We start from the raw sequence: 26,655 nt of genomic DNA, 5'->3' as shown, positions 1-26,655 counted from the left end.
AAATAAATTTACTCACAGCTTCCAAATTTTAGTGGGCAGGCATGGGCATCCATAGGGAAGTCCTCCAGATGCATTGGGCATTCAGCTCTCACTGTCAGCCTTATCATTTCAGGAAAACATGGGACACAAAGAAGAGTCCTATAGGTTAGATACTTGCTGATACATACAAATGTGATATTATTGCCTATAGCATATATTTTAACAAAGCAGGGAGACAGGCACAAACTGTAGCACCGTATTGAGCTGTTAGTAATCAAATGATCTAAAAAGAATTATTTACAATTATGATGATTTTATCCATTTTTTTGTTTGTTTTGAGAAAGTAGGTGACACCTGATTCTGTATGATGGGCAAGCATTGCTAATGTTTTCCAAAACAAGTATCATCAATAATCCACCTAGCAACAGTAAATCCTTCAAGCATGAGACTGGATATAAGCAAATAAATACTTGCAAAATTACCAATTCATCCTTAGTTAATAAAAATTCACGGAAAGGATAAAAAGAGAATTTCTCCTTTCCTACGAGCAGTTCTCCCTACCTCCTCCTCTAAAATAGCATCAAATGTATAAATCAAAGGAACTGTGTCCTCAGGCTTTGTGTAACTGAGATTAACATAAGTGTCCTTTAGAGTGAACACGTGATCTCACTATATCACAACCATTGTTTTATTTAAGAATCCACTGCCTAATTGAAGCCAGGATTATGTTGTGCTTCCTGTAGTCCATATCTTCTGGGAATGTGAATTCCATCCACGTTTAAAAAGAGTACTTAAGAAAGGAGTTTGCTGAAATAATTTTGCTCTCCTTTGGTGGAATTTCGAGGGAATGTGTGCCCCAATTCCTCACATGAGCTTTAGAAAAAATATTGATCCATATTGATACTGTTGTAATTAGCTAGTTATTAATACTAGGAAATGAGCAAAAGGACGGCCAGACATTATAGACATTGCCATCTGGGCAGCTACAAGGTAGATTATTTCACATTTCAAATATCAATAGATCCTGCTTGGATGATCTGGAAAGGTCTCAACACACCTGTATACTGATCCTCTATTTTCTCCTTTTTTTGATTTTTCATTTTTGAGTCCTGTTATACTTTTACTAGTTGAGTTCAACATCTAAAGTGGTTCTTGAAGCATTTTTTCTGTCTTTTTTATTTGGATATTTTATTTGAATATTTGAATATTTAATATTTATTTGAATATTAAAAATAAGCTAGGAATTCTGGGAGCTCTCTCCAAAGGCAAAATATCACTCTATTTCCATGCTAAACAGAATCCTTCAAGTCTAGGATTTTGCCTTCATTGTCTTTCCATACCAAAGGAATAATTGTATGGTCTGAATTACCAAGTGCTGGCCAGATCTACAAAAAGAACATTTTAACAAGTCAACTGGGTATGAAATAGCTGTTTCCCTTAAAAATGAGTCATAAACATATATAAATATTTTAAAATATCTCTATTTTTCTTAAAAATATTCAAAGTTTTATTTAAGTCATGTTTCCTTCATTCAGACAGAAATAAATGATTGGTATCTAGATGCTAGGCTCTCTGGTAATCTCAAATTGTGGAGAATGTTAATAAAGCATAAATATATACTAGTCTTCAATTTAAGCAACATTTAAAATATCTATATTCTTAATCTAACTTACAATATCATTGTGAATTCATATACCCCTTCAAAAAGTATACTTCCACATGAACCTATCATTTCTAAGAATTTTGAACCTTCCTTTGTGTTTTTCCCTTCTTTTTAATTAGAAAAATTTTCATATAGACACCTTGAGGTAGCTTTTAGAAATTTGATCTAGACCTTATTGAAATGCAGGAATGTATGAAGTTAATTCTAGGGAAAGGAAGTTACTCATATTGCACTAGAGCATGTGGGAGAAATACATTGAATTACTCAATATATATTGTAAACACTTTTTAAATTTTATCTAGTCATTGTATATAACAATTAATACATGTGTAATAGTTTAGCTAGCTTATTTTTCATAGTAGTAATTATTGAAGTTGAATAATAGGGAAAAATGAAACCAGATGTCCTACCATTGCCTATCAGCTTGATGATCACCTAGCCACGGATAAAAGGAAGGACAGAAAGATTCACAAAGGGACATGGTCCTCCTTACCTCATGGTGTACAGCAAGGTACCATCTTCCGTGATCCTCAGGAGTTTGTTGGGCATGGTCATGTTGTGTGCCACTGACTTCTTTCCATTGTGAAAAAAGGTATCTGGAGTCCAGATCTTGCTTGCCATTAGGTTATTTAACCGGAGAACTGTCATGGGTCCTTTAAATTTTAACCTTTCATCCTTCCAGCTTTGACGGAAAAATACATCTATTGTATATTCCTAGGTAATTATGGAAAATGACAAAGAGTTTACCGTGCTGTAATTTGCAATGCAAATAGCTTACACAAACAATGCATAATTTTTGCAACTTTAGAAGTAAAATATGAGCTCGGTGATGTTTCCAGAAGTAAACTTCTGTACATGTCAATGTCAGGTGAATCACTGGTTGGCATAATCATTTTCTGAAATATTTCTTTGATCTAGTTATCTCCTCAGATAAATGAAAATAACACCCTGCCCCCAGCCCACCTCCACTACACCAGCACCTGAAGAGATAGAATATTTTGCAAATAAGAATGGAAGTCATGTTAGAAGTTATTACATATAAGAACAATTTTTAATGAGACAATTCCAATTATAAAGATAAAGCATAGTGTTTTGGAGAGCCCTTCATGGTCTCTGAAGACCTCACACCCAATCCCAAATCATTCATGATTCCAATGTGAGTGCGATAATCCTATCTCCGTTTTTTTGCTAAATTGAACATTTTTTATCATAGATAATGTATGTAGACTTTCAACTCTATGCAATGAAGATGAATATGAAAATAATGAATCTATTTTGCTGATAATTTGGATCTTTTTCAAAGAAACAAAAACTATAGAATGTGTGTGTGTGTGTGTGTGTGTGTGTGTGTGTGTGTATAGGACACATGAGAAATGTGTGAAGCTCATCATCATTCACAGCCAGGGACTCTGTTTATTTGAATAAACCAGCATTCCTTATGGCAATACCCAGAGACAAACATCTGCTAATCTGAATACAAGCAATGTGACTTACTGGCTCCTAAAATTGAAAACGGTAATATCCATCTTCCTTGCAGGATTTGCTACACTGACAGTAAATTTGGAACTCAATGGTTTGAAATAACGATTACTGCATTCTCCATTAATCTTAGCATGCTCCAAACTAGACGGAAGGCTAACTTGAAGACATCGTCCTACATTTACTTAACTCTGATGCATCATGCATCAGAAAGCTGCTTCTGTTGTTTTTTTAAATCACATCAACTTTTCAACTTGCAAACTAATGTCTGTGTCTAGGCATTTTGTGCATGAATTTAACTACCTGTCTCTTTCTTAGACTTTAAGCAAGATTGGGTAAAGCCTGAAGGTTCATTCTTGGCGCACCATTGGCTCTGCTGGGCCTTTACTGGTCAATTTATATTGGGTAGTTTATAATGCACTAAGCATAGTGTGAAATTCTGATTGAAACAAAAAGTGTAACATGATGCTAGTCTATCTTTGTAGACAGGGAAGTTACCTTGTTTGATGGCTAGGTTTTTCTGTGTCTGGCAGTATCAGATGAAGGCACTAAGATGCATGAGATAGGAATTTACTCACCAAGAAACATTTGTTTAAGCATCTGTTAAATTCAGCAGAGGGAGAGGTGGTTTGATTTGCATGCTGTAAGAAAAACTCTTGGAGGAATAGGGTGGGCATAGAATGGTCTCTTGGGTGAGGAGAGAAATGGGGAGGGAGCCTGCAGATCCCATCAGGAAGTAATACAAAGTAGCAGGGCTAGCCCCGGAAGCTGTGGGTGCATTTACTCTGGGCTGTGCATGTCCTCTTCTCTGGACAACAGGCCAGTTTATGAGATCATGATGATATTGCCATTACTCAGTAAACTGCCACATGTACTCTCTTCTCTGTCCAGCTGAACTACTTTAGCCTGGTCAACAGTAGAGGGAATGGCCACTTGTAAATGAAAGTTCCAAGGATGTGATATCTAAACTGTCCAAGTCCTCATGAATCTAAAAATTGGGTTCATTTGTTTGCTTGCTCCAAGGATATTTCTGAAGATAAATGTTAACGTAGAATAAACTGAAAATATATTTTTTCAGAACAGGGCTCTGTGGCTGTGCTGCCTGGTTATAAAATCTTTGACAAGATCTATACCAAAGTCAGTGATTTTAAAAATACGTCTTGAAAAAATTCTCACATTTACATGGATATCATGTTTACCGCCAACTTTACCTACCTGTGCTAATAACAGACAATGAAATCCCCAAGTTCATTTAAGATATTCTCTTTTCAAATGTTGTACTGGTCACACACACATCCACGTAGCAAAACTAATTGGATACGTTTTCATTTCCATCTCTCCTCTGTTAGAAGTGGAAATGAAAACTGAAATAAAAGGAGTTGATAAAGATCAGCTCCTAATATTTGGTCTTCCATGTCCTAAGAACTGCCCTGCAATAGTGTCATGGTAGCAGCAGGGGGCTGCCAGCAGCACCTTGTAGAGCATGACCTTGCCCCCAGTAACAGTTCATTAGGCCGAGTTAGGCCGGAGCCCCTTCTTCCGGAAGTTGTAACAAGAGGGAGGAGAGGGCAGAGCCATACTTTAATGGTTACAGAAATAAATTCTAAATCTGCTAACTAGAGCTGAATTGTCTGTGCCTGCTGAAAGGCCTTGGGCCATTTTCTTACCCTCTCTAAACCTTGGTTTCCCAATTGATAATGGGGATGATAGCAGCACTTATTTTCACTTGCCTCTTCTGATAAGTTAGTTACTATAAGTAAATAGTTTGTCTGGAACCTAGGAAGCTCTCAGTAAATGTTAGAAGTTATTATACGTCTCCTAGTTTATTATTTTTTATGAACATATATTTATAATGGATTTTTATGTAGCTGGGAATGAAAAATTGCTATTTCTTTGAAATGGTGTTAGGGCAGAAAACCTGAGGAAAACAAGAAGGTAATCATAACCAAGCAAAGTAAAGACAGAGGCAAAAGAGAGGACTCCACAGAAGGTTGTCTGAACAAACAGGAAGCAGTGGTGAAGTATTTGTTCAGGGATCACAGTTCCAGCCCCCACACTCAGGTGAAAAGTCTCTCTAAGTTACCTTGTTCAACAGAGTAGGTCCCTCGAAAATGTAAGGCTTCTTCTGAAGACTGGGACAAAACGTCTTATGTTCCTAAATAAGTATTGTAATGAAGTGTTCTCGCTTGCACCATTTATTACCATCTGTGTGTGCGTTGGCTTACTACATTGTAAGCACCATGGAAAGCAGGGCTCTGTGGCTGTGCTGCCTGGATATTTCTGTCAGAACCTAGTGCCCTGAGAATGTGCTGTTTGATTGCTAATTAATGGTTTTTAAAACAAAGTTAAGGAGTTGTCCTAATTTTGTTTTCTATTCCAGTTGAAGTCAGATGCTTAGGGAGCTGTGGAGCCTCTAGGGACAGACAGTCTGAGGTCAAGTTGCTACCTAGCTGGGTCACTTTCCTCCTTTGGAAAATGTGGATAATAAGAATATTTAGCTAAAATATTGGGTATTAGGATTAGTTGAAATATGGTCTATAAATCCCTTAGCATGGTGCCTACCGTATCGTAAGTATCCAATAATGTTGAGTGTCAGAATGGCTATTATTAATTAGATACTTTATTAGTTCCCACTTTAAAAACTAGGAAGCTTTTCCTGTCTTAAAAAAATAGCTTTGTCATTCTGCCTTCTAATTCTGACAGTTTCTAAATCATGCTGCTCTGTCTTATGCATAATTCTACTATAACGTGGTTTACATGATTAATCTTCTCAAAGTGGTCAGGTACCATCTCCACTAGCCACTTAGCAGATCAGTTGCAGACCTATGGCTAGTGTGGTTACAGAACAATTCAAATGTTGTCCGGCTCTGGATATTTAGGCGATAGGGAGTATCAGTGGCCTAGACACTCTGCCCCTTCTTCCTATCTAATATTTGACCAAAGGCCATGCATGAAAAGTAATTCATGATAATCATAGGGTTAATGGTTTATTAAAAATCCTACGATGTACCTCTGGCCCAAGACCAAAAAATAGATATCATTGTTTCCTTAAATCACAGTTAATCTGAAGCAATCACTCAAAGGCTTGCCAACTGTTTTTCAAGATGAAAGGTTTTGATTGCCTAGGGTTTTATTCATTACTATCTCTTTACAACACCTATTGGGCATCTACTCTTTGTGAGGCATCATGCTAGGAGCTGGAGAAAGAATAGCCATTTATTATTATTATTATTATTATTATTATTGTTAATTATTGCAAGAGTATGATGTCTGTAATGTTTCACTTTCTCTCTTGATGTTTCCATTGATTAGAAGAGCGCAGATCCAGTATAAGTCATTTGAATGCCCTCCATTCCCTAATACTGTTCTATTTGGGGAGGGGAGGAAGGAGAACTAATTTAATTTGATGGGTGAATTTGGAAGGAGAAATCAGTCTTGCCAATCATAGCCTCTTCCTCTTGACTTTTCCATTTTGGATGCTGGCTGTTCATAAGACTCAGTTTTCTGTGCACCTCTATGCTAGAAGGTCCACATGGACAGTCTATACCCTAGCAGAGGGAGGCCAGCACTGCCTGTTGACTAGGTGGGTTAATCTGGCTGATCCTGGGGTTTACTCTCAGAAAACCACTTTTCTGTAGATATAAATCACTTTCTGCAATATCATTATTAGTAATAAAGGTGATTTTGTCATATTTCATATCCCTTACTCATTGTCTTATTTCTCAAAAGGTTCAGAACTCAAGTTGGGAAAATGGTGTTATTTATTGAGTTCCTTGAGACCTTAATTTTTAAAGATAATATAGACTCTTAAATCTATTCCAATTAAGTAATAATTCAACACTTACGGTAAGCTAGCAGCGCACTGATACTGTGAGGAATGTGAAAATGTATCTTTAATATTTTGGGGCATCACTTTACGAAAATAAGACATTTTTTATAAGAAAAATAACTTTACAAAGCAGTTCTCTATGTGAGGTTAAATTGTATTCTACAGTCAGTAAATGTAATTAGAATGCTGAAAAGGAAAATTATTTTTATATTAGATTAAAACATTTTTTTCATAAAGCATTTGGGTCTTGATTTGGGCCTTTGTTTAAATACAGGATTTAGATGGATGTGGAATAGAGGAAATTTTTATGAAGGGTACATAAGGAGTTCAGAGGCAAAAATTATAACTATTATTTATTGAGCACTATCAGTAGACACTTCAGTTGCATATCTCATTTAAAATTCCTAACAATCTTATAATAATAGGTCATGATACTAACATCCCCACTATAAGCTTAAGTGATTTGCCCAAGGTCATGCTGCTGATAGTGAGGAGATTTGCATTCAGCCAGCCTGAATCCCAGAGCCAGTCCTGCTCACCCCCAAGTTGTATTTGTCTCACACAAATGATTAAATAGTCAATATTTAGAACAAGTAAGGACACATTGGTAAAATCATTTATGGATTGTATGGAATACAGTCAGAGGAGTTTAAATTTGACCTTAAACGTGACTGGGATCCATGAAATCTTCTTAATTAGAAAAGTAGCATGAGAGAATGGTGTTGTGTGAAGGTCCTCAGAGAGCAATCAATATAGCAACAACTATTGTATCACACAGTATTTCAATAAGCGGTCTACAGACTGACCACAGTGGCAAAATGTTTTGCCGGAGTAATAAATCCGCAATTATGGCTTTTATATTTCTGTTTCTTCCAGAGTAATAATGGCTGACATTTGTTTAGTGCTTATTATATGCCAATAATTCTAAGTGCTTTTCATGTATTAAGTCATTTAACACTTGTGCTAACCCCCTGAGGTATTATCGTTATTCCTTCCATCTTACACATGAAGAAACTGAGGCAGAAAGATATTACCCAAGGAAGTATCCTTATAAATGGAGGAGCTGGGATCATAAACCCAGACATTCTGGTTCAGAAATCTGTACTGTTACCCACCACTCTGCTGTCTCTCATGCGCTCTGCTGACCCTAATTTGCAATAGTTGGTACATTTCATAACCTGTTTTAAGATCTAAATTATCCTGAGCCAGCATCTCCCAATGTTTGACTCACAGAGCATTAGGTCTATAGCATGTCTACAGGTCTTACATGAAGAAAAAGGATGTTGGATAAATACAACTGGAAGACACTAGATTATATGACGTTAAGCAGTTTCCTTACTGCAGGACTTGTCAGAGCTTTTACCCTGCCAAGGTGGGTGCACTGTAAATTTCACACTTTGGGAAATGCTGGTCTCAGTTGATATTTTCTATAACTTTTATTTGGAGTCATCTGAGCTACTATGAAATCAGGGCTTTTACATTAATATGGCATTTCAAAAATAATATTCAATTAATAGATCTTTGAAATGTTCATAATGATGTATCTTCATGGCCTCTTTGTGATTTTTTTGCTTATATAGGAGCTTGGCTGTTATGACTTCGGAAAAATTATTTAATACCTGCAGAGCTCTACTGGTGCACCAGTTCCCATCAGATGCAAGAGAAATGCATGTTAGTCATTGGGGTTGGGAAAAGAAAGAACAGGTATGCATTCATTTTATTCACAGTCTTGATAACAATTTAATGAATGCCTTTTGTAATGAAACTGAATATTTGTTACTAGTATATTTTAACTATTTCTCTGGCTAATTCTGGTCAAATATGCATTAAGATTTTATATTCATTTCCCCTTTTTAGCCAAAAAATTCAGAAATTGCAATATTTATGGCTATTCTATAATATTGCTGGTTACTCAGAAACCTAGAATCCTCCTAACTGAAATGGAAGATAACTTACACACACACTATTTGGATTACAGAACATAAACCAAGGCAAAGCTGTGGGGTGGAAATAAAGAAGACTGTAGTGATTGATAACCATAAATAGTCTTGGCCAGAGAAGTAAATGGGTATTTTCTATTATATAAATATTATGTATACATTTTATATTACATATTATGCACATAGACACAAAGCTATAGTCAAGCTATTTCAAGTTGTTCCCTAAATACTTAGTATATATTTTTTTCTTACAAAAGTAAATTTAGAAAACATCCCAAGAGAGCAAAAAAAATGCAGTGTCACTCACCATATCATGGTCTGAAACGGGTCCGAAACTGGTGACGAAGATGTCAGTCTTCACTTCAGTTACACGCTCTGGTGAAGCAGAAAATTGGGACAGTGAATGTCTATCAACAGCCCTTATTAGATCTCACCGCTACACATTTACACCCAAATGGGAAATTTATTGGCTTTGATTAGCTATTTCTAAAATCGGTCCACTGTGTAGTCCTGATAATTTACTGCTTACACATGAAATTTCACAGTTAATATTTTTCAGTGGAGAACAGAGCCTAAATATGCTACTTTGGGAGGTGGAAACTTTATGAAGAAGTCAGCTACTGCTTAATGAATTCTTCAAGAATGGATACACTTTCCTAAATGATACAAGGCCATTTCACATTGTAATAAAAAGGTGTTAGCATATGGCTATGGTTTAAGCCTCTATATTCTTACAAAGCTTGCCAGATCCGTTAGGTATTTAGCTACTCTTGGGAAATATATACTGTACGGTAGCAAGCTTTATTAACTCTTTATGGACTCAAGGGTACGCTTTATAAATTATTGCTTTCTGTCACTAAATCATAACTGAATTACCCAAATTACTCCCTGGAAAAACCTGACAACTCATATAAATATCTTCAATTTTGAGGACAGGAAGAACATATTATGGCACAGAAAAGTTCATTTAATAGATTCCATTTCAAGTTCGATATGATTTTATTGTATTGGTCTCTGAGGCATATATATCAACCAATACAACATATTTATTGTAGTTTTCTAACAACTCAACACAGACATTTTTAAGGAAATACATTCACTTGCACAAAAAATAGAAAAATGTTTCTTTCATAAAAGGAAACAGTTTGTTGAGAGGTGAGAATGAAAAACATATGACTTTGTAATTTCCAGCTTTAGCTCTGAGAAATAACACCCCAGTATATTAAGCAATTTATTTTATTTATTGGGACATGTATCTCTGGCATAGGACATTAAAATGGAGATCCAATATATGTGATAATAAATTTTTTGAATATCAATTTTATCCCTCAGCAATTCACTTGTACACAGTTAATACTCTCTGAGCATATTTCTCTCAAGGAAGTTATGTTATACAATTCACATAATGTGTACCTCACAATATAAAATAATTTGAAGGTGGAGATAGCCCCTTCAATAACCAATACAATATTTTTGGCTTGTTTTTGTTGGTTTGTTTTTGCAAACAATTTCATTTGTTCCAAAATGCATAAAGAAATGCTTGACATAAGAATTATCTGGGGTTTACCTTTTAAAAATTTCAAATTGGAGGATATAGTCTGAGACAGATTATAGAGTTGTGTTTTTAGAACTCACTTGGGACCTCGGTTTTAATATTCTGCACCAACTGTGCAGCTTTAGAGGAAAGAACAGCTGTCAGCAATAAGTCTAGGCTATATTAACCATTTGCCCCTTATATGGGTTCCCATGCTTGTACGCCCCTTCCAGCAGTCATTTGTTTCCAAGGTTGAGTTTAGGTTCTCTCCTGATTATAAACTATGAGATGTATGGTGAACATCTTACAAATCTGAGTGACATTTATGGCATTAAAATTATATTCACTTTTATTTTTATATTTGTAGCAGGGATCTACCATTAAATGCATGATTATTTGAGAAATATATGAATCCCTTCTGCACTGGGCAATGCTGGGTGGCGTGAGGCAGTTCTCCTGCACTCCTTTATCACAATTACCTGCGTCATGGTACAGGGAGGGTAACATTACTGCTCTGTAAGGTATTTCCCCAAGGTAGCTAGCTTTACAAAAATTAGCTTACCAGATGTTTTAGGAGCAACCAATCTGTTTTATCTAACATGATAAAATGCTCTTAAGCAGTGAGATATACACTTGCCAAATATATGTGCTGTTTCCCTCTGATGTTTTTAGCTTTCTAGTAGGTAACTGTGCTACATAAGTGACAAATTATAAAGGCCCAGAAGCCTATTTGTAAAGATCACTGTGCCATTCAAATAGAACAGAAAACATGGTTAAATTTGCCTACATTTATTGCCAGACATCATTGTTATTGTGCATGTAGGGATTAGGCATCAATGGAAAACAGGTCACATCAATGGCTATAACCACACTTTAAAGTCTGTTTATTTATTATTTTATCTACCCTTGCCCCTAAGTGTATTTACCATAGCAGATCATCACCTTCCAGTACTTCTTATTTTCTACCAGCCGTCTCCCTCTGAGGTTTCCCAAAACTCATCACTGTACCATTGCAAGGCAGATCCCTGACCAAGAGCCTCACCTCGTCTCTCCAATGACCTTTTCACCATGACTATCATGGACTACCACCATCCACATAAATCCACTATTAATATCTTGATGTATTCAAACATGTGCTTAATGATTATCCTTAAATCGCATTCTCACTCAGTTGAGTTCAGTTTCGTTAAAGGATGGACACCTTTGACCACAAGTATGTCTCTCACTGTAGCTCCCCAGGAAGGCCCTAAGTGGCCCTGAAGTGATTCTTCTTTAAGGCAGAATAATCTGGAGTGCAAAGTTTTAAGATAGCCAGAGGATTGTTGTGAATGAACTTCAGCCAAATTTTAATTAGTGGTTTACTTGCTTTTTGGCAAAGAAAGGGTGGTCTAGAATCAAGACCTCTTCAGGTTCAGGATCAGGCTTCAATGGAAGATGTGCTCATATGCATGCTCTTTGAGATCTAGGGGAATGGTTGAGGAACATTCTTTTCCCCAAATCGGGAAAATTTAGTCATGTTTTCCTCTCCCCTTCAGGTTGAAATCCCCACGGGGTGGGAGAAGGGAATCTATCTATGTAAATTATTTATTATTTAAGGAATAGTAGGACATTAGAATCTAAGTGATCTGCTCTAATGCCAGACTTTATTGACTTAGCGCTAGATTCTAAAGTGTTATTAGAAATACTCAAAGCCTTTCTCTGGATCACATGAGGAAAAGACAAGAAATTTTTATCCATCAAAATAATCTATTGAAGAGCATGCAACATGAGTCAGGAATTTCTAATGAAGGTCAGCTAGAATGTTTATACACCTAGCCAAAGTTAAACATAAATGAACCCCTTTACGTAACTAGGAAATAGTCTGAAAATGAAATTTATTTAAAATAACTTGTTTGGATGACATGTTGAAAAAACAGATTCTTCAACATATTTTTCAATCAAATATTTTTTTCATAATAATCCTTCACTGTCCAATGTAAAAAAAAAAACCCAAAAGATTCTTTAAATGCACACACATGTTCAAGTTTTCAAGGAAGTAACATGGAATAGAGTTATGTAAAATAGAATTATGATGATGATGATTGCTCTTCTTACAATGATTGGGGAATATCTTCAAGTAGTTCATCAATGTAAATGAAGATTTTGTTGATAAATAAATCAATTCAAATAAGCCTTTTAGCAAGCACACACTGCAAAGATATATTTATATATAAAACATATATATCTATATATACATATATATATACACTATATTATATACTCTAACTGTTAGACCACAGTAGATCTGTTCTTACTTGGGATGTCTTACAATGTTGATACCCCACTGATAAGTATTGAAATAACAGATGTTTTGTAGTGATAATTCAAAAAGATGATTAGTGCTTGAGGCAGAAATGAGAAAAGCCCGTGGAGTATAGTAAGCAGTAAGCACCGTGGATTATGAGTCAAAAGATTCAGATTTTAACTGTGATTTTCCTGGAGAACAAGCTGCATGATGTTAGGCACTATCCTTTAATCCCTCTGAGCATCCATGACTATTAATAATGAGATTCTCATCTCAAGAAATAATACCTGCACAGTTGACTGCATTGCATTGGAGTGAGGGTTAAATAAGATTGTGATGCCAAAAATACTTTGAGATGTATTTGCTGGGTATATTAAATTCGTCAGCAAATGTGTGTGTAGCATTTCCTGTGTCAGGCAGGTAACAGTAACACATTGGTGAGCAAAAGTGCAAATGTTCTTGTTCTTCTGTAGCATATCTCATAGTCTTTGAGAAAATATATTTTAGATAGATTAGAAACATATTAGATAAATAGGTATTATATATATCATTATGTACAAACACACAAATTATACTGATAAATTTCAGATTACTGGGAATTCTCTGAAAGAATGTCTTTTGAAGAGATGACTGTAAACTGAGACTTGAAAGATGAGAAAATGTCAGGGAGGCACAGATCCAGGGAAAGACATTTCAAGGAGAGGAAAGAATAAGATTCAAAATAAGTGTGTTATGTTTAAGAAACAGAAAGTTTGCCCTGGCTGGTCTACTCAGTGGGTTGAGCGTAGTCCATGCACCTAAGTGATCCTGGTTTGATTCCAGGTCAGGGCACATACCCAGGTTGCGGGTTTGATCCCTAATCTGGGTGTATGGGGGAGGCAACTGATGGACATTTTTCTCGATGTTTCTCTCTCCCCGTCCCCTTCTTCCTTCCTCTCTCTCTAAAAAAATCAATTTAAAAAAAACCCCACAAAGGTTAATATGTCTGGAGCCTGGTGTTGCTGATGATCATGATATAAGATGACACTCTAGTGGCAAGTAGGCCCACACCTAAAGGTGTTTGTGCATTTCACTAAGCAGTTGACCTTTATTCTAATGTAAAAAGAAGCCTTTGGGTAACGAAGTGAAATTATGTCCGTTGCAGTTTAAGAAGATGGCTAATACTGTGTGAATAATGCATTGTAAGAGTGTTCAAAGGGGGTTGGGGAGACAATCAACAGTGAAAAATTATAGGTGATGTTTTATTAGAAATGCCTATCACAACAACTTATTTACTAAGGCATTGGCCATAGTTTCACTGGAAATGCTGTCTCCTGCGGCACTCAGAGTATTCACTATGCCGAGTTCCAAGGACTTGTACCTTATGAAGGAGGTCTACTGCCCCCTCTAAGCTTCTTGGTGGTCTCTTAGTCCACGGAGGCAGTCTGTATGGAGACTAAATGGACTCACATTAGTCACCAGAATAAAGTGTATCTTTAAATTTTACTTTGAAATGGTCCGGTTTGGAAATTGAAAATATCCTGGACTCCCTACATAAATATCAATGTATGCTCCTGGATTGGACAATGTTTCTGCTCCCTGCCAATCTTTCTGGAACATCCTTCATTTTCATCCCTTAATGTGTTAGAATAGTTGGCAGCTTTCCCTAGTTGGTATGTAGTGCTACTTAATTTTGTGTTTAGCTGCTAAAGATGCAGAGAGGGTAGAGACTCCCACTTCAAGGTGTCTAAATAGTTCCTGATCCTTTGTTGCCTTTGCATTTCAAGAACTCGGGTGATACAAGCAACTCCCAGGGTGGGGGGAACAAAAGGAAATTTTACTGTGGCAGACATTTATCTCAATTCCACTGAGAAATTTCCTCCTTCGCTCCTTACATTATGGGCAGTTTCTCTAGAGAGAGGGATGTTAGAAAAAAGTATGGCTGCTGTGTTGGAGGAATGGGTTTCTCTCCCTCTATGTTAGTCTTGATTGTGTAACCTGCAGTCACTTTGAGGTAAGATACTTCTTTTTTCCTATTTTAGTTATATGAGAATAATAATATAACCATCTTGGAGGGAGGCAGCATCCACTTAGGACTTTGTCCTCTGATGTTTTCCAAAGTGGCAGCATTCGTGACGATTAATAATGAGATTGTCATCTCAAGCACTCCCACATTATTTTTCAGATAAAGAATTCAGATTTTACCTGAAAAAAAAATGAATCATCTATAGAAAAGATTTTTTTAAAAAAAAATTCAATATTGTTTCTAGAAAGAAGATGGGAAATGAAAACTAAATGAAAGGTCAAAATAACTGCACAAAAAAATCAGCTGCATCCTTGTACTAGTCATCTGGCCTTTACAAGGAGAGCAGAGCCTCGGTGGCTACATTTTATCTTAGGAAATTCTTAGCACTGCACTGGTAGACGGTTTCTACACACCAGAAAAAGATGAGAGTAGAAAGTTCCGAAACATGCTGGCACACCCCTTTGGGTATTTGGTTGGATTCATTAGACGAGCTGGCTTCATGAGCTGACTGGCGATGTCAGCCTGCAAAGGCTGAGAGGTGCTCTCTGTTCATTTTAACAGTTCCTCTTGGGTTTTGGTAACTGCTTTTTCACTGAAATTCAACTGAATTATGGGATGTCTAGATATACGATTTCTGTGGAAATAGATTGCATTATGCCAAAGTCTGAGCATCTGCTACACACCTTGCATTAAAAGCACCAGATAAAACTACAGCAAATTCAAAACGAAGAATTCAAGAATAGACTTTCAAAAGATAACACTCAAGGCCATTATCTGGGACAGTAAATATAATAACAATAACAAATATTGGATAAATCTACGTTTTTAAAATTTGTTTTTGGTATTGTCAGTATTTTAGAATCTTTTTTATTTTATCAAAAACTATTCCATTGTGACAGAAATATATTTTGTCCTCTAACCTTTTGAAATTCTAGCTGTTTCATATAAATGTAAAACACATGTTTTAACTTTAGTTGAACATGAATAAAATGGTTGCCTCTAATCTCAACATCACACAGGGTGCGAAAAATAATAAAAGATCACATGGATATCAGATATCTTATAATCTTGAGATAGAACAAGGCTGAAATTTTTATAATGTATTAAACTGTACTGCTTTCTCTATCCCTTAGTAATCTAAATTTCATGAAGTTGCATACAATTTTAAATTGAAGTTAATCCAATTTTTCCCCAGAGCATTCAGTTTTCCAACTTCACATATTTTGACATAGACACATATATAAGCCAAGATCCCAAGCCAATTCCTTAAGGGTTCAATGCCACCTGGCCAGCTGCATGCATATCCAACCCAGTCAACTTATGTAGTTGGAGATGTTTAAATCTTAAAGCAGAAGTCTCTTATAATAATTGGGCTAAACGAAGTCTGAAAGGTCTTATACTGGCATAAAAAATCCAAAATGAGGGAAATTATGTAAATAAGGAAAAAGTCTGCTTTGTGACAAAGATTGTTTGTTAAATAACATGTTAGTGCTAAAATACCTTAAGAGAAAACTCGTTGTACTCAGTTTGCCAATACTTATCTAACTGATACCTCCAATTAAGTAAAATATAAAACAAAGCAAAACCTAAAATCTATGACACAGGAAAAAGAAGAAAATATTAACTGAATATCTGTTAAGTAGGGAGAAATAAATCCTGTTCTTCTACCTATATTCCTGCCTACCAGTTCACTTCTACCTACTCCCATCCATCTGGGTTTGTCACCTGATGGTGCATCTCCTTTCCTTCTTTATCTATATGGTTTGATGATGAAATCTTTGAGAGGTATCCATCATCCTATGCATTACTTATTTAGATTAAACTTAAGGCAGTATTGAGAAATTATAACAATATTTTTAGGAAATACCATTAGTAGGGAGAGAGGGGGTGAAAAGTTCTTCAATTCCTTTAACATGTGACTCAACCAAGATCTCACTTCTTTGGCTCTATCCTGGTTTAGTTCCATTTACAAATGGCTTTTGCCCTAATCTGTTTTCTAAGGAGTGAAATAAAATTGTTTATAGAAGCAAAGGTCCTTTGTGTGAGAATGAACCGGTGAGCAGGAGGAAAGTCAACCCTCAGCCTGGTGGCAAGCCCCAGACACTAAACCGGATGTCATTAACCTGGCTCACCCTAGGATTTTGTAATATCATCAATAAAGTATCACCTGTACATATGGTGAGGCAAAAGGGAAGGTAAATGTGTCACTGGAAAGGCAATGCTTGTCATTAAAAACCCAAAAATCTTTCTTCTGAATTAAAGTTTGGATCTATGTTATGGGTTCTTTCTGCAACCCCCTTTCCAGAGTGCCGGGGGCCACTCTGATGGTGGCTGAACTGCAACCAGATGGGTACAATTCAGAGGGAGCATTATTTAATTTTTTTAGAAAGTTGGAGAGAATTCAGGTTTCTTTAGTTTATTATAATCACAGTCAATAAGGAGAAACTTGGGCAAATGAATATCAGAAAAGTGTGTAGTTTGGTCCTGATTTGAAATGAACAGAGGAATCCTGACTCATCCGGGAACTCCTCAGAATGCAGATCCTTCTCCTTTACCGTGTCTTCATGTTGCTCTCCTTCCCCTTCTCTACCCCCTCACTTCTCTCTCTACTGTCTCCTTATTTTCAATACCCTTTTTTGCTCTCCTTTCTTCTCTAACCTGTACTTTCCTGTCTCACCATTCTTTCTGGCTTTTGCCTTCGCCCTTTCCCCAACCATTGTACTCTTCTATACTGACCATGCTTTAGGTCAGTACAGAAGGTCAAGAGCCTTTCAGAAACATTCTTCAGGCCCTGCTGCAAGAGGGAAGCAGACCTCCACACCCTCCCCTCAAAAACAAGGATTTTAAATGAGAACAAATTCCACAATTACTGACAATTTTGATTTGTATTTTCTGGCTACTGGTTGTATTTCAATTCAGGTTCACTTAGAGTTTTCTTCATTTATTTTGTACTTAATATATGAACAAAGTCAACTTAGTTTTCTCTTTGTGTTCCTTAATAGAATATATTAAATCATTAGAATTCCATACATTTTATTCTTTATCTCTTTCATCTCAAACACAAAGCCCCTTCCAGTATATCTTGTCTATATGTTATCCTTTTATTTTCATTTTCTCAGCATTGCTCTTGGCCTTGAAAAGGTAGCCTTGTTAAATAGTGTTATAATATCTGCAGACTGATTTCTGTCATCGGGACGCACCAAGTTAACTATTTTGTTTCTTAGTTATTGGACCCTGGGTATATATCGCCACAGAGTGATGCTAAACCTTCTGATGCAGTGAGTGTTTCTGAAAAAAAAACAGGTCATGATGAATTTGCACACACAGAGTTTCTTACATTAGTCTCAAGTCTCAGCTTGTCACATTTTTATATTTTCTGAGGGCATTCGGAACAAAATATCCCTGCCTTCTGCACAATGTGTTATTATTTTTATAAAACCAGACTTTTGCCATAATAATGAAGAGAGCGAGCCCCTTTTTCTTGCAAGAGTAGATTACCCCAGCTGTGATAATAAACCTACTAAGAGGATTCTTTTACTCCCTTATAAGTCAAGGACAGTCTTTCAAATATTTCCTCTACATATTTTCATCTGAAAGCAAATGGATTTTTTAAAAATAATTCTTCATTGTTGAAAGTATTACATATGTTCCCCTTTTTCTCCCATGGATAATATTTTTTTAACCATTTTTGTAATGGAAATCTACTGGAATACATAACCTACCAGAAATCAATGGTAAAGAAATTAAATTAAATAATTTTACAGAGAAATATATATTAGATTATTTCAGTTTATGGCATCCAGACACAATGGAGTTAACATTTTTTTCTCTAATTCTGTAGCTGATCATGTTTTTTTTTTAAAAAGTCTACAGTCTGTATTTAATATTATGAGGAATAGTTTTCAAAAGACATTCTCAAAATGTTCTTAAAATTTTTAATGACTCAACTCTGGGAATTTTTGTAATAAACATATACCATTACATCCTTTAAGGCTAAAAAATGCACTCCAAAAAAACTACAAAAAATAAGTTAGTCATTATTATTGAAGTTTTTTCCAAAGTCTCATATCCATTAGATTGAATTTCAATACCTTACAGGATGATACATAAAATAGAAATAGAGGAAAATTTTTGAGCTACTTTTTAATTTTTTAATGTTTATTATATCCTCAAAATCACTTTTAAGGAATCATAAATATCACAAAAAATTATCTTTAGCAAAGATTAAATGACATTATACTTTTCAATTTTCCCAAGTCCTTGAATTTGCTGTTACAACAGCAAATTTTATCCATTTCAATTAAGTAGAATATACCTTGACAATAGTCAACTACCTATTTCTCTTCTTTATTTTTTTTCTTTATTGATTAAGGTATTACATATGTGTCCTTATCCCCACATTGCCTCCCCACCCGCCACCCCCACTCATGCCCTCACCCCCTTGGTATCTGTGTCCATTGGTTAGGCTTGTATACATGCATACAAGTCATTTGTTTGATCTCCCCCCCTTACCCCTCCCCTCCCCTACCTTCCCTCTGAGGTTTGACGGTCTGATCGATGCTTCTCCATCTCTGGATCTGTTTTTGTTTTATTTGGGGGGTTTAATAGATAATAAAAGTAAATTCTTTCAAAATAGTATTGTTGCTGTATGGATTAATATTGTTGTTTTTGCTAACAGAAGGGATGTGTGAATGTGTGTGTGTGTGTGTGTGTGTGTGTGTGTAAATTCTTTAATAAACCGAATACGTTGCACAGAGCTTAGGAAGAATATTCATTCACATGTAAAAATATTAAATGGGATTTCTTAAACTAGAATAAAGACCTGGTTTTCTAGATGTCTTTTAAAAATTCTGCTGATTTTGTAAGGATTTAAATTATAGAACTGGAAGGAGAATCGGTAAAGAAATTAGATGCATGCCCATCAGCACATTAAAAAGTCTTGCTTTTTAAAAGTTATGTCACTATCCTGAGTGTTTCTGCTTTTTGTACTTTCCTTCCCTACCTGCAGTCTTTCTAATTCATTTCAAATTTTATGAATCAGGAAATAGTTTTCCTGAAACCAATTCAGATGCTTAGATACACACAGACATTACAGTAATACATCGCATACACCATTATACACTCCAAGTTGTGACCCATACATTTTGTCCCATAAGATTTTTTTCCAAGGACATAGTAAAGGAAAACTTGGTGGAATACAAACCCCAAGGAATTTGTTCTAGAATGAACGTTTGGAATCGGTAAGAAAGGATCCCTGGTTAAGATCTGTGACATATATTTGACTTGTGTCTTTGACAAAGCAGTTTCCCTCCCACCCCCGAGACATTAATGGCATTTGGCAGCATCAAAACAGACCCATGATCCACATTCAGGTGATGACAGGACCCAAAGTATTTTAAAAATGAAGTCTAAATCCATGCTGCCATTCAGTTTTAAAATCACATTTTGAATTCTTAAGCTTCTTATTGTTTTCATATCTTTACTGTCTAAATGAAGAGAGATGACTTTCTTAATATTTCTATTTAATTTTAATATTGTTATTAAATAGTTTCTATAAATTCTTCGGAGAAGGTACAGCATCAGTAATAGTTGGGAATCCTAGATTCTAACCTAGGTTTCTTGTGCGACTTTGGATGTTAATTTATTTCTTTGCTTCACTTCTTTTACTCTGAGATCAATATTTTGTTTGGGCTTCGTTAGTCTTTGTTTAACTAAAAAAGATAGGTTGATTATCTTATTCAAGGGTTATTCAAGTAAGTGTGTAATGTCTAATGCTATTTACTTTTATTGTTATAAATATTGTGTTATTAAGTCTTCTTCCTAAGCAAAATTTTATTTGTATAAGCAATTAAATATAATTGGTTATAATAAAAATCTATTAATATAACCAAATAGCAACACCAATACAAAGAAAAATACACTTTTACTTCAGAAAATAAGGGTTTAAGTTTTGAATGCATGGTTTATAAAAATCGCTACCATCTATCTTATTCACCTTTTATCTCAGAGGTGGTGCTAATCTAATGCAAAGTAATGGATCAATGAGTAATATTCCAAAAGTAATGTTCAGAGCAATAGATTCAGAGATATTCTACTTGAATTCAGTGCAGGCACAGCAATGCCGAATGAAGTAGCTGCACTCTTCAGGCTGGAAGAAAGAATATTAACCCCCATTTTCCCCATGTCTAGTAAAAGTAAAGTATCTTTAATGTTATTATAAGTTTGTATCTGCCTTTTACTACAGATGCATATGTACATGGAACTACCCTGGTAAATTCAATATTGAGCAATCTATTAAAAATAGGGTTAGTAATTTAACTACATGCTACCATTTTTATTACTTTTCCATTTAGATGGAAAGCCATGCTTTAAAAGTAAGGGTCTAATGTTGTTCTCTAAAATTAAAACAATCATGTGACCCACCTCCCAATCCTGGTCTTAGGCGATTGTCATAACCATCTAGGAGTCGGTCCAAAATCCTGGTGAAGACAGTGGTATTGTCTTTAAGTTCATCTTGTATTGAGGGTTGTCCATAGCTGAAAAAAGCATAACAGGAGGTGATAACTAAATGATAACATTTCTACTAAAACCTTTTCTCAAATAAAGCCTTTCCCCAGATTTTCCTACTTCCTTCCATTGAATCTTAATATGAAAATTCCTTCTGATGCAGTGAAAAAAAAATCTTATTTTAATTCCAACCACTTTCTCATACTCGTTCTCATGGGTGATAAGCTCTTTATTCTAATATTTCTAACCATGGAAGGAAAATTATCAGGAAATGAGTTCCTTCTCTTTACATTCATAATTCTTAGCACGTAAACGCAATGCTCTAATGTGTTTTTTTCTGGGCATACAAGAAGGTTAATGCATATTGGGGGAGAAATTTTGGGAGACTTCTTCCCAAATAAAATATATATACTTATGAGCTACCGAGATAGTTAATAGTTTTATTTTCATTTATTTAACATGGAACATAAGCTAAAATTTCACCTCCTAACATCCCTTTCTTTATCTACTTTGCTTTTTTTTTGCTTTTTTTCTTTTTATTTTTTATCCTCACCTGAAGATATTTTTCCATTGATTTTCAGAGGGAGTGGAAGAGAAAGGGAAAGACACATCAATTGGTTGCCTCCTGCACTCATCCTAGCCAGGGCCTCAGCCCGGAAGGGGCCTGCAACTGAGGTATGTGCCCTTGACCTGAATCGAACCCGAATCAAACCTGGGACCCTTTGGTCTGCAGGCGGATGCTCTATCCACTGAGCCAAACTGGCTGGGGCTGTGTTTTGCTTTTTTGATGTTCTTTCAAGATAATACAGATGAGAAAACTAGAAAATGTGTTTCTTAATATAATTATACTTTTACATCATTGAGTAGTTCCCATTCACCTGAAGGTTTATGAACCTATTTAGGTAGTTTTATAATTTGTTTATTCAAGCCTCTAATTAATTGACTTTTTATCATTTCTGGTCTTATAAGTACCTTGAAAAAGATATGGTCCAATATTCTTAATTTATGGTTTACTAAACTGTAGTGTAGGATTGGTGTTTTGTTTAAGAAAACACGGCTACTTGTGAGCAGAGCTTGAAATAGGACCCAGTTTTCTTCACATTTTAGTCTAAAACTTTATTTCTCTTCTTCTATATTGGAGTACTTGTTTATACTTAAATCTTTATAGTTGAAGGTGTAATTATTCTTTACCATTGCTAGTCTTTGAGTTTCAACCACATAGTGACTGCAATTCAAATATTGTGCATTATTACATCAATCACATTATTATATTATCTGTGCTCCTTGAATCATATTTTATGTAATGATTAGGATGACACCTCCAAAATCCTGTGAGAGAGAAGTCTTCTAATTTAAGATGGATCACAGTCACTGATATATTTCAGTGATAGCTCTGACCTTGAGTAAAAAAAATGTGAATTAGAGTATAAAGGAGGAAACTTCCACAAAATAACACTTTCATATTTTCTGTTTAACATGCTTTGGCTTGAATCTTGTGTTCATATTACTGATCAATCTAAAAAACAAGTAGTAACATATGAAACTAGGATCCACTTATTTTACAGGAGCAAGATATATAACCAAAATATCATTTCAAAAACAAACATGATTGATTAACTAATTAAATTTATATCAGCAAAATGTAATGGCTATTTTTTCTGATAAATTTTAATTTGATAAAGTTATAATAACTAAATGCTATTCACAATAGTCAATGCATAGAATATACCTCTATTAAATGATCTTTAGTTCTCCTAAATTCAACATCAATATCATGCAGATTAAGGGTTTACTCTCCTATGGTAAAATTAAACATCTTAGTTTTTGAAATCAACTTTTTAATGAGCTCTGTGTCTTCCAGCATGTCTCATTAGTCGATGATAGCAATAAAGCAAAAATAGTTTTCTGACTGCAATTATTTACAAAAACTCTGTCACAAAACCAACTGTCAAATGTATCTTTCAAGGATATTAGAAGGTCATCCTGATAAAGATGGAAAAGAAATGTTAGCACACCTTACGTTGTGAGAGGGCCAGATCAAGTAATTAAAGGAAGAAAGCAATAAAATGAGAAGGGGGAAAGATGAGATGGGTGACATGACATGGCACAATTAGATTGTTACCATGATTCTTAGAATATGGAGTTAGTTATCCATTACTTTTACCTGTATTCCTTTTTCTTTTTTTTTTATAGCTTATATCACATTCAGGAAATGTTGAGTTAGTTATCCATTACTTTTACCTGTATTCCTTTTTTCTTTTTTTTTTTTTTACAGCTTATATCACATTCAGGAAATGTTTTTCCCCCTTGTTTTAACCTGTAAATGTATTCACCATTTTTTTTTGCATTGGAATACAAATGCCAAAAGATATGTATCCCCACACTCCCAGAAAACCAGTTCTGTTATCACAATTGGAATGGTAACCTGGTTTTTAAATGTGATTTTATATACAGGTATTCTTTCTTTATTTCTAATTTACTATGGCCCATTGTAATTGTCAGAGAATAGCCCTGGGATAAATATAATTGATTTGCTATTAAACACTCATGCCGATGTAATGTTTCCTAAACTAAATATATAATTTGGTGAGAAATGTCAGTTACAGTACCTGATTTTGATTCCATATGAGCCACTATATAATAAAACACTGTGCACTACCTCCATCTACAGGTCATTACAATAGTAACACTTCATGTAAATTTTCAAAAGCAGTGAAGAACAGTAAACTCCTCAGATTAAGAGTATCTGGCAATAAAGCATTTCCTGTTCATCTGGTAGTCATTATTTACCACACACAATAGCAAAAATAAAAGCAACTTCTCAATTTTAAAAATCCTCCTAAATTTATATCTTCCCAGGCTATTCTTTCCCTCTGCCTTACTCATAAGGGCTCACTTTCCGTTACATTTAGAAGAATCTGAGATTTTTATAATACGTCTAAGACTTTCTTATGGGCCACAGGAATAGACTACATAAGAAATATAAGAGTAGATTAAAGAATAATCTGAAATAGTTGGTTATTTATATCATTGCTACTATAATATCTTTATATGCTCGGTTGGGTCATTAGCAAACATTTTGAATATGGTTAAGCATATTATTAAATTTGTCTTATAACTTGTCTCCATAGTAGTTATGCTTAAATTAAGAATTTCAATTTTATCTGCTATTCTCAAATATTTTTCTGGGATATTTTACCTCTACTGGTTATATAAGTAATGTTTTCAAAACATATAGAGACTTATGACTTATGACTTTTAAATTGCAAATATTATTTTGAACTTTTTACTACCATATAGTCATAAGTTTCTCTATGATTTTACAACTGGTTAAAAATTTTCTTGTTAAAAAATCAACTCACATAGTATGCAGACATTAACTGAGGTAACTTTTCTATGAATAAGAAACCGCTGGTTTTGTTCAGTTACAGATGAACTGTGAAAAAAAGTTCAATTTAAGACTTAAATGTTGAATTAATACATTCCTCAATAAAAGCATAAGTGTATTCTAACTAACATACAAATAAGGTGATTATTTTTTCATACTGCTCTTCTTTATGCTTAACTGGAATTTTATTGCAGTTAAGTTTTTTGAATTCCCTTAGTCATGAATTCATCCAAGGGCAATTTTCTTCCCACTAAAACAGTGGTTCTCAACCTTCCTAATGCCGCAACCCTTAAATACAGTTCCTCATGTTGTGGTGACCCCCAACCATAAAATTATTTTCGTTGCTACTTCATAACTATAATTTTGCTACTGTTATGAATCGTAATGTAAATATCTGATATGCAGGATGTATTTTCATTGTTACAAATTAAAGCATAGTGATTATTCACAAAAACAATATGTAATTATATATTCAATATGTGTTTTCTTAGGCGACCCCTGTGAAAGGGTCGTTCCACCCCCAAAGGGGTCGCGACCCACAGGTTGAGAACCGCTGCACTAAAAGAATAAAATGAAAAGTTACAGAAATTCTCATGCAGATGTAAAATAAAGCGTCCCCACCTTCTTCCAGTCAGTGTGCCCAGAAGGAGGGTCCAGGCCCAAAGATAGTCAAGGAGACGCAGGCTTTTCTTCTTCATCGCGGGCTTGTGCAGCTGAAAAGTAGAACAAGTAGAGATCAATGTCTCTTGTAAGAAACATCAGGTTATAACCACTAGGGCTGACTGAGGCAGTTCAGATGAATGCTCTGAAGTCAGGAAATGACCTCACTGGGCTATGACACCTCATTGGAAGCAATGGAAACCTGGACCTTCCATTCTCCACTGTCCCTTCCATTTCTCCATTCAGAAATATATCAGTCTCTTAATTTCTCCTGTAAAAGAATACAAGTTGAAATGCTTTCAGGTTCCAATATTGCTTCCAATATAAGAACTGTGAGTTGTTTTTTCTCTCTAGGTTTTATACTTCCTCTAGAGTTTGCATTACTCTCTTCTTGTTTTGTTTTGTTTTGTTTATCATCTGAGAAATCTGACCTTTCTGATTCGCGTTTCCGCAACTGAACTATGCATTGAAATGTTTAAGCTGGTGTCTGTCACAGAGAGAGAATATTTGGGGACCGGAATGGGGAAGGTTAAAAGGCTTCATGACTGAATTCATCTTTGCTTTCTGGATGTGCCTTGATTTCAGAAGCAACTGTACTTATCTTTTTTTTAAAAAAAAAAAAAACAGCAACATACGAAACACACTGTTGAATGTCAAAGTCGTGCTTGTATTTTCTGCCTGTGATTGCCTTGTTAAATATGCTCACAATGCTTCGGCGAGGCTAAGGGACACACTTTACAGTCAAACCATGTGCTGATCTCCCTCGCACACGCATACCACACTCACATCAGTGCACGCAAACATGCCCACACATATCTTTCAAGCCCTCTCGTATTCTGCCAGGTTGCTGTTAGAAAATGTTTCATCTCTAACAGATGGAAGCTGAGTGCTTTGCTTTGCATAAATAAGGAACTCTTTTTTCTCTCGTAGGTAAAGTGTAATCGATCACCATCTGATTGTTGAATTTAGACTTCGTAGTGGGATGCTGGAGAAATGGAGTACGGAAGGCTTAGATATTTTTTTTTAAGTATAGGCTATTTGTGGAGTCAATTTTTAAAAATCACTACACTACCTAGTTAAAGAGCAGATATGGCAACACTTGATTTAATGTGCTATAATTCATCCCAGTCATAATATGAGAAATGTTCAAGGTATTTGTTAGCACTTTCCTAAATGTATAACATATCTTTTAAAACCCATTTTTCACTAAGCACTCTATAATTTAATGCAGTATGCCTTTAAATACAGCTACCAAATGCTTTCCACACTCACTGGGGTCATTTATATCAGCAAAAACCATTACAAACAGGCATGTAAGCAATACAACATAATGTGTTTAGAGTGAAATGGTCTAGAGATAAGAACTGTGAGCTTCATAGTCTTTTAC

The 26,655-nt window shown here is 35.2% G+C and overlaps 1 protein-coding gene across 2 annotated transcripts in view; it reads right to left on the bottom strand.

Moving 5' to 3' along the window:
• Positions 1-26,655, bottom strand: part of GABRA1 (gamma-aminobutyric acid (GABA) A receptor, alpha 1) — a 50,316-nt gene that overhangs the window by 21,972 nt on the left and 1,689 nt on the right. For both annotated transcript variants that reach the window (XM_005870575.2, XM_014543174.1), the window contains exons 2-6: positions 25,230-25,321; positions 21,137-21,249; positions 9,198-9,265; positions 2,136-2,356; positions 17-99 (exon numbers count right to left, since the gene is read on the bottom strand). In XM_005870575.2, the coding sequence (XP_005870637.1) occupies positions 17-99; positions 2,136-2,356; positions 9,198-9,265; positions 21,137-21,249; positions 25,230-25,306 (562 nt within the window). In that variant the 5' untranslated portion in view covers positions 25,307-25,321. The remainder of the gene's footprint in view (positions 1-16; positions 100-2,135; positions 2,357-9,197; positions 9,266-21,136; positions 21,250-25,229; positions 25,322-26,655) is intronic.

This window comes from Myotis brandtii, unplaced genomic scaffold (genome assembly GCF_000412655.1).
Source record: "Myotis brandtii unplaced genomic scaffold, ASM41265v1 scaffold32, whole genome shotgun sequence".
NCBI lineage: Eukaryota > Metazoa > Chordata > Mammalia > Chiroptera > Vespertilionidae > Myotis > Myotis brandtii.
Note: the sequence above shows the minus strand (reverse complement) of the source record. Positions and strands in the feature narration are given on the sequence as shown.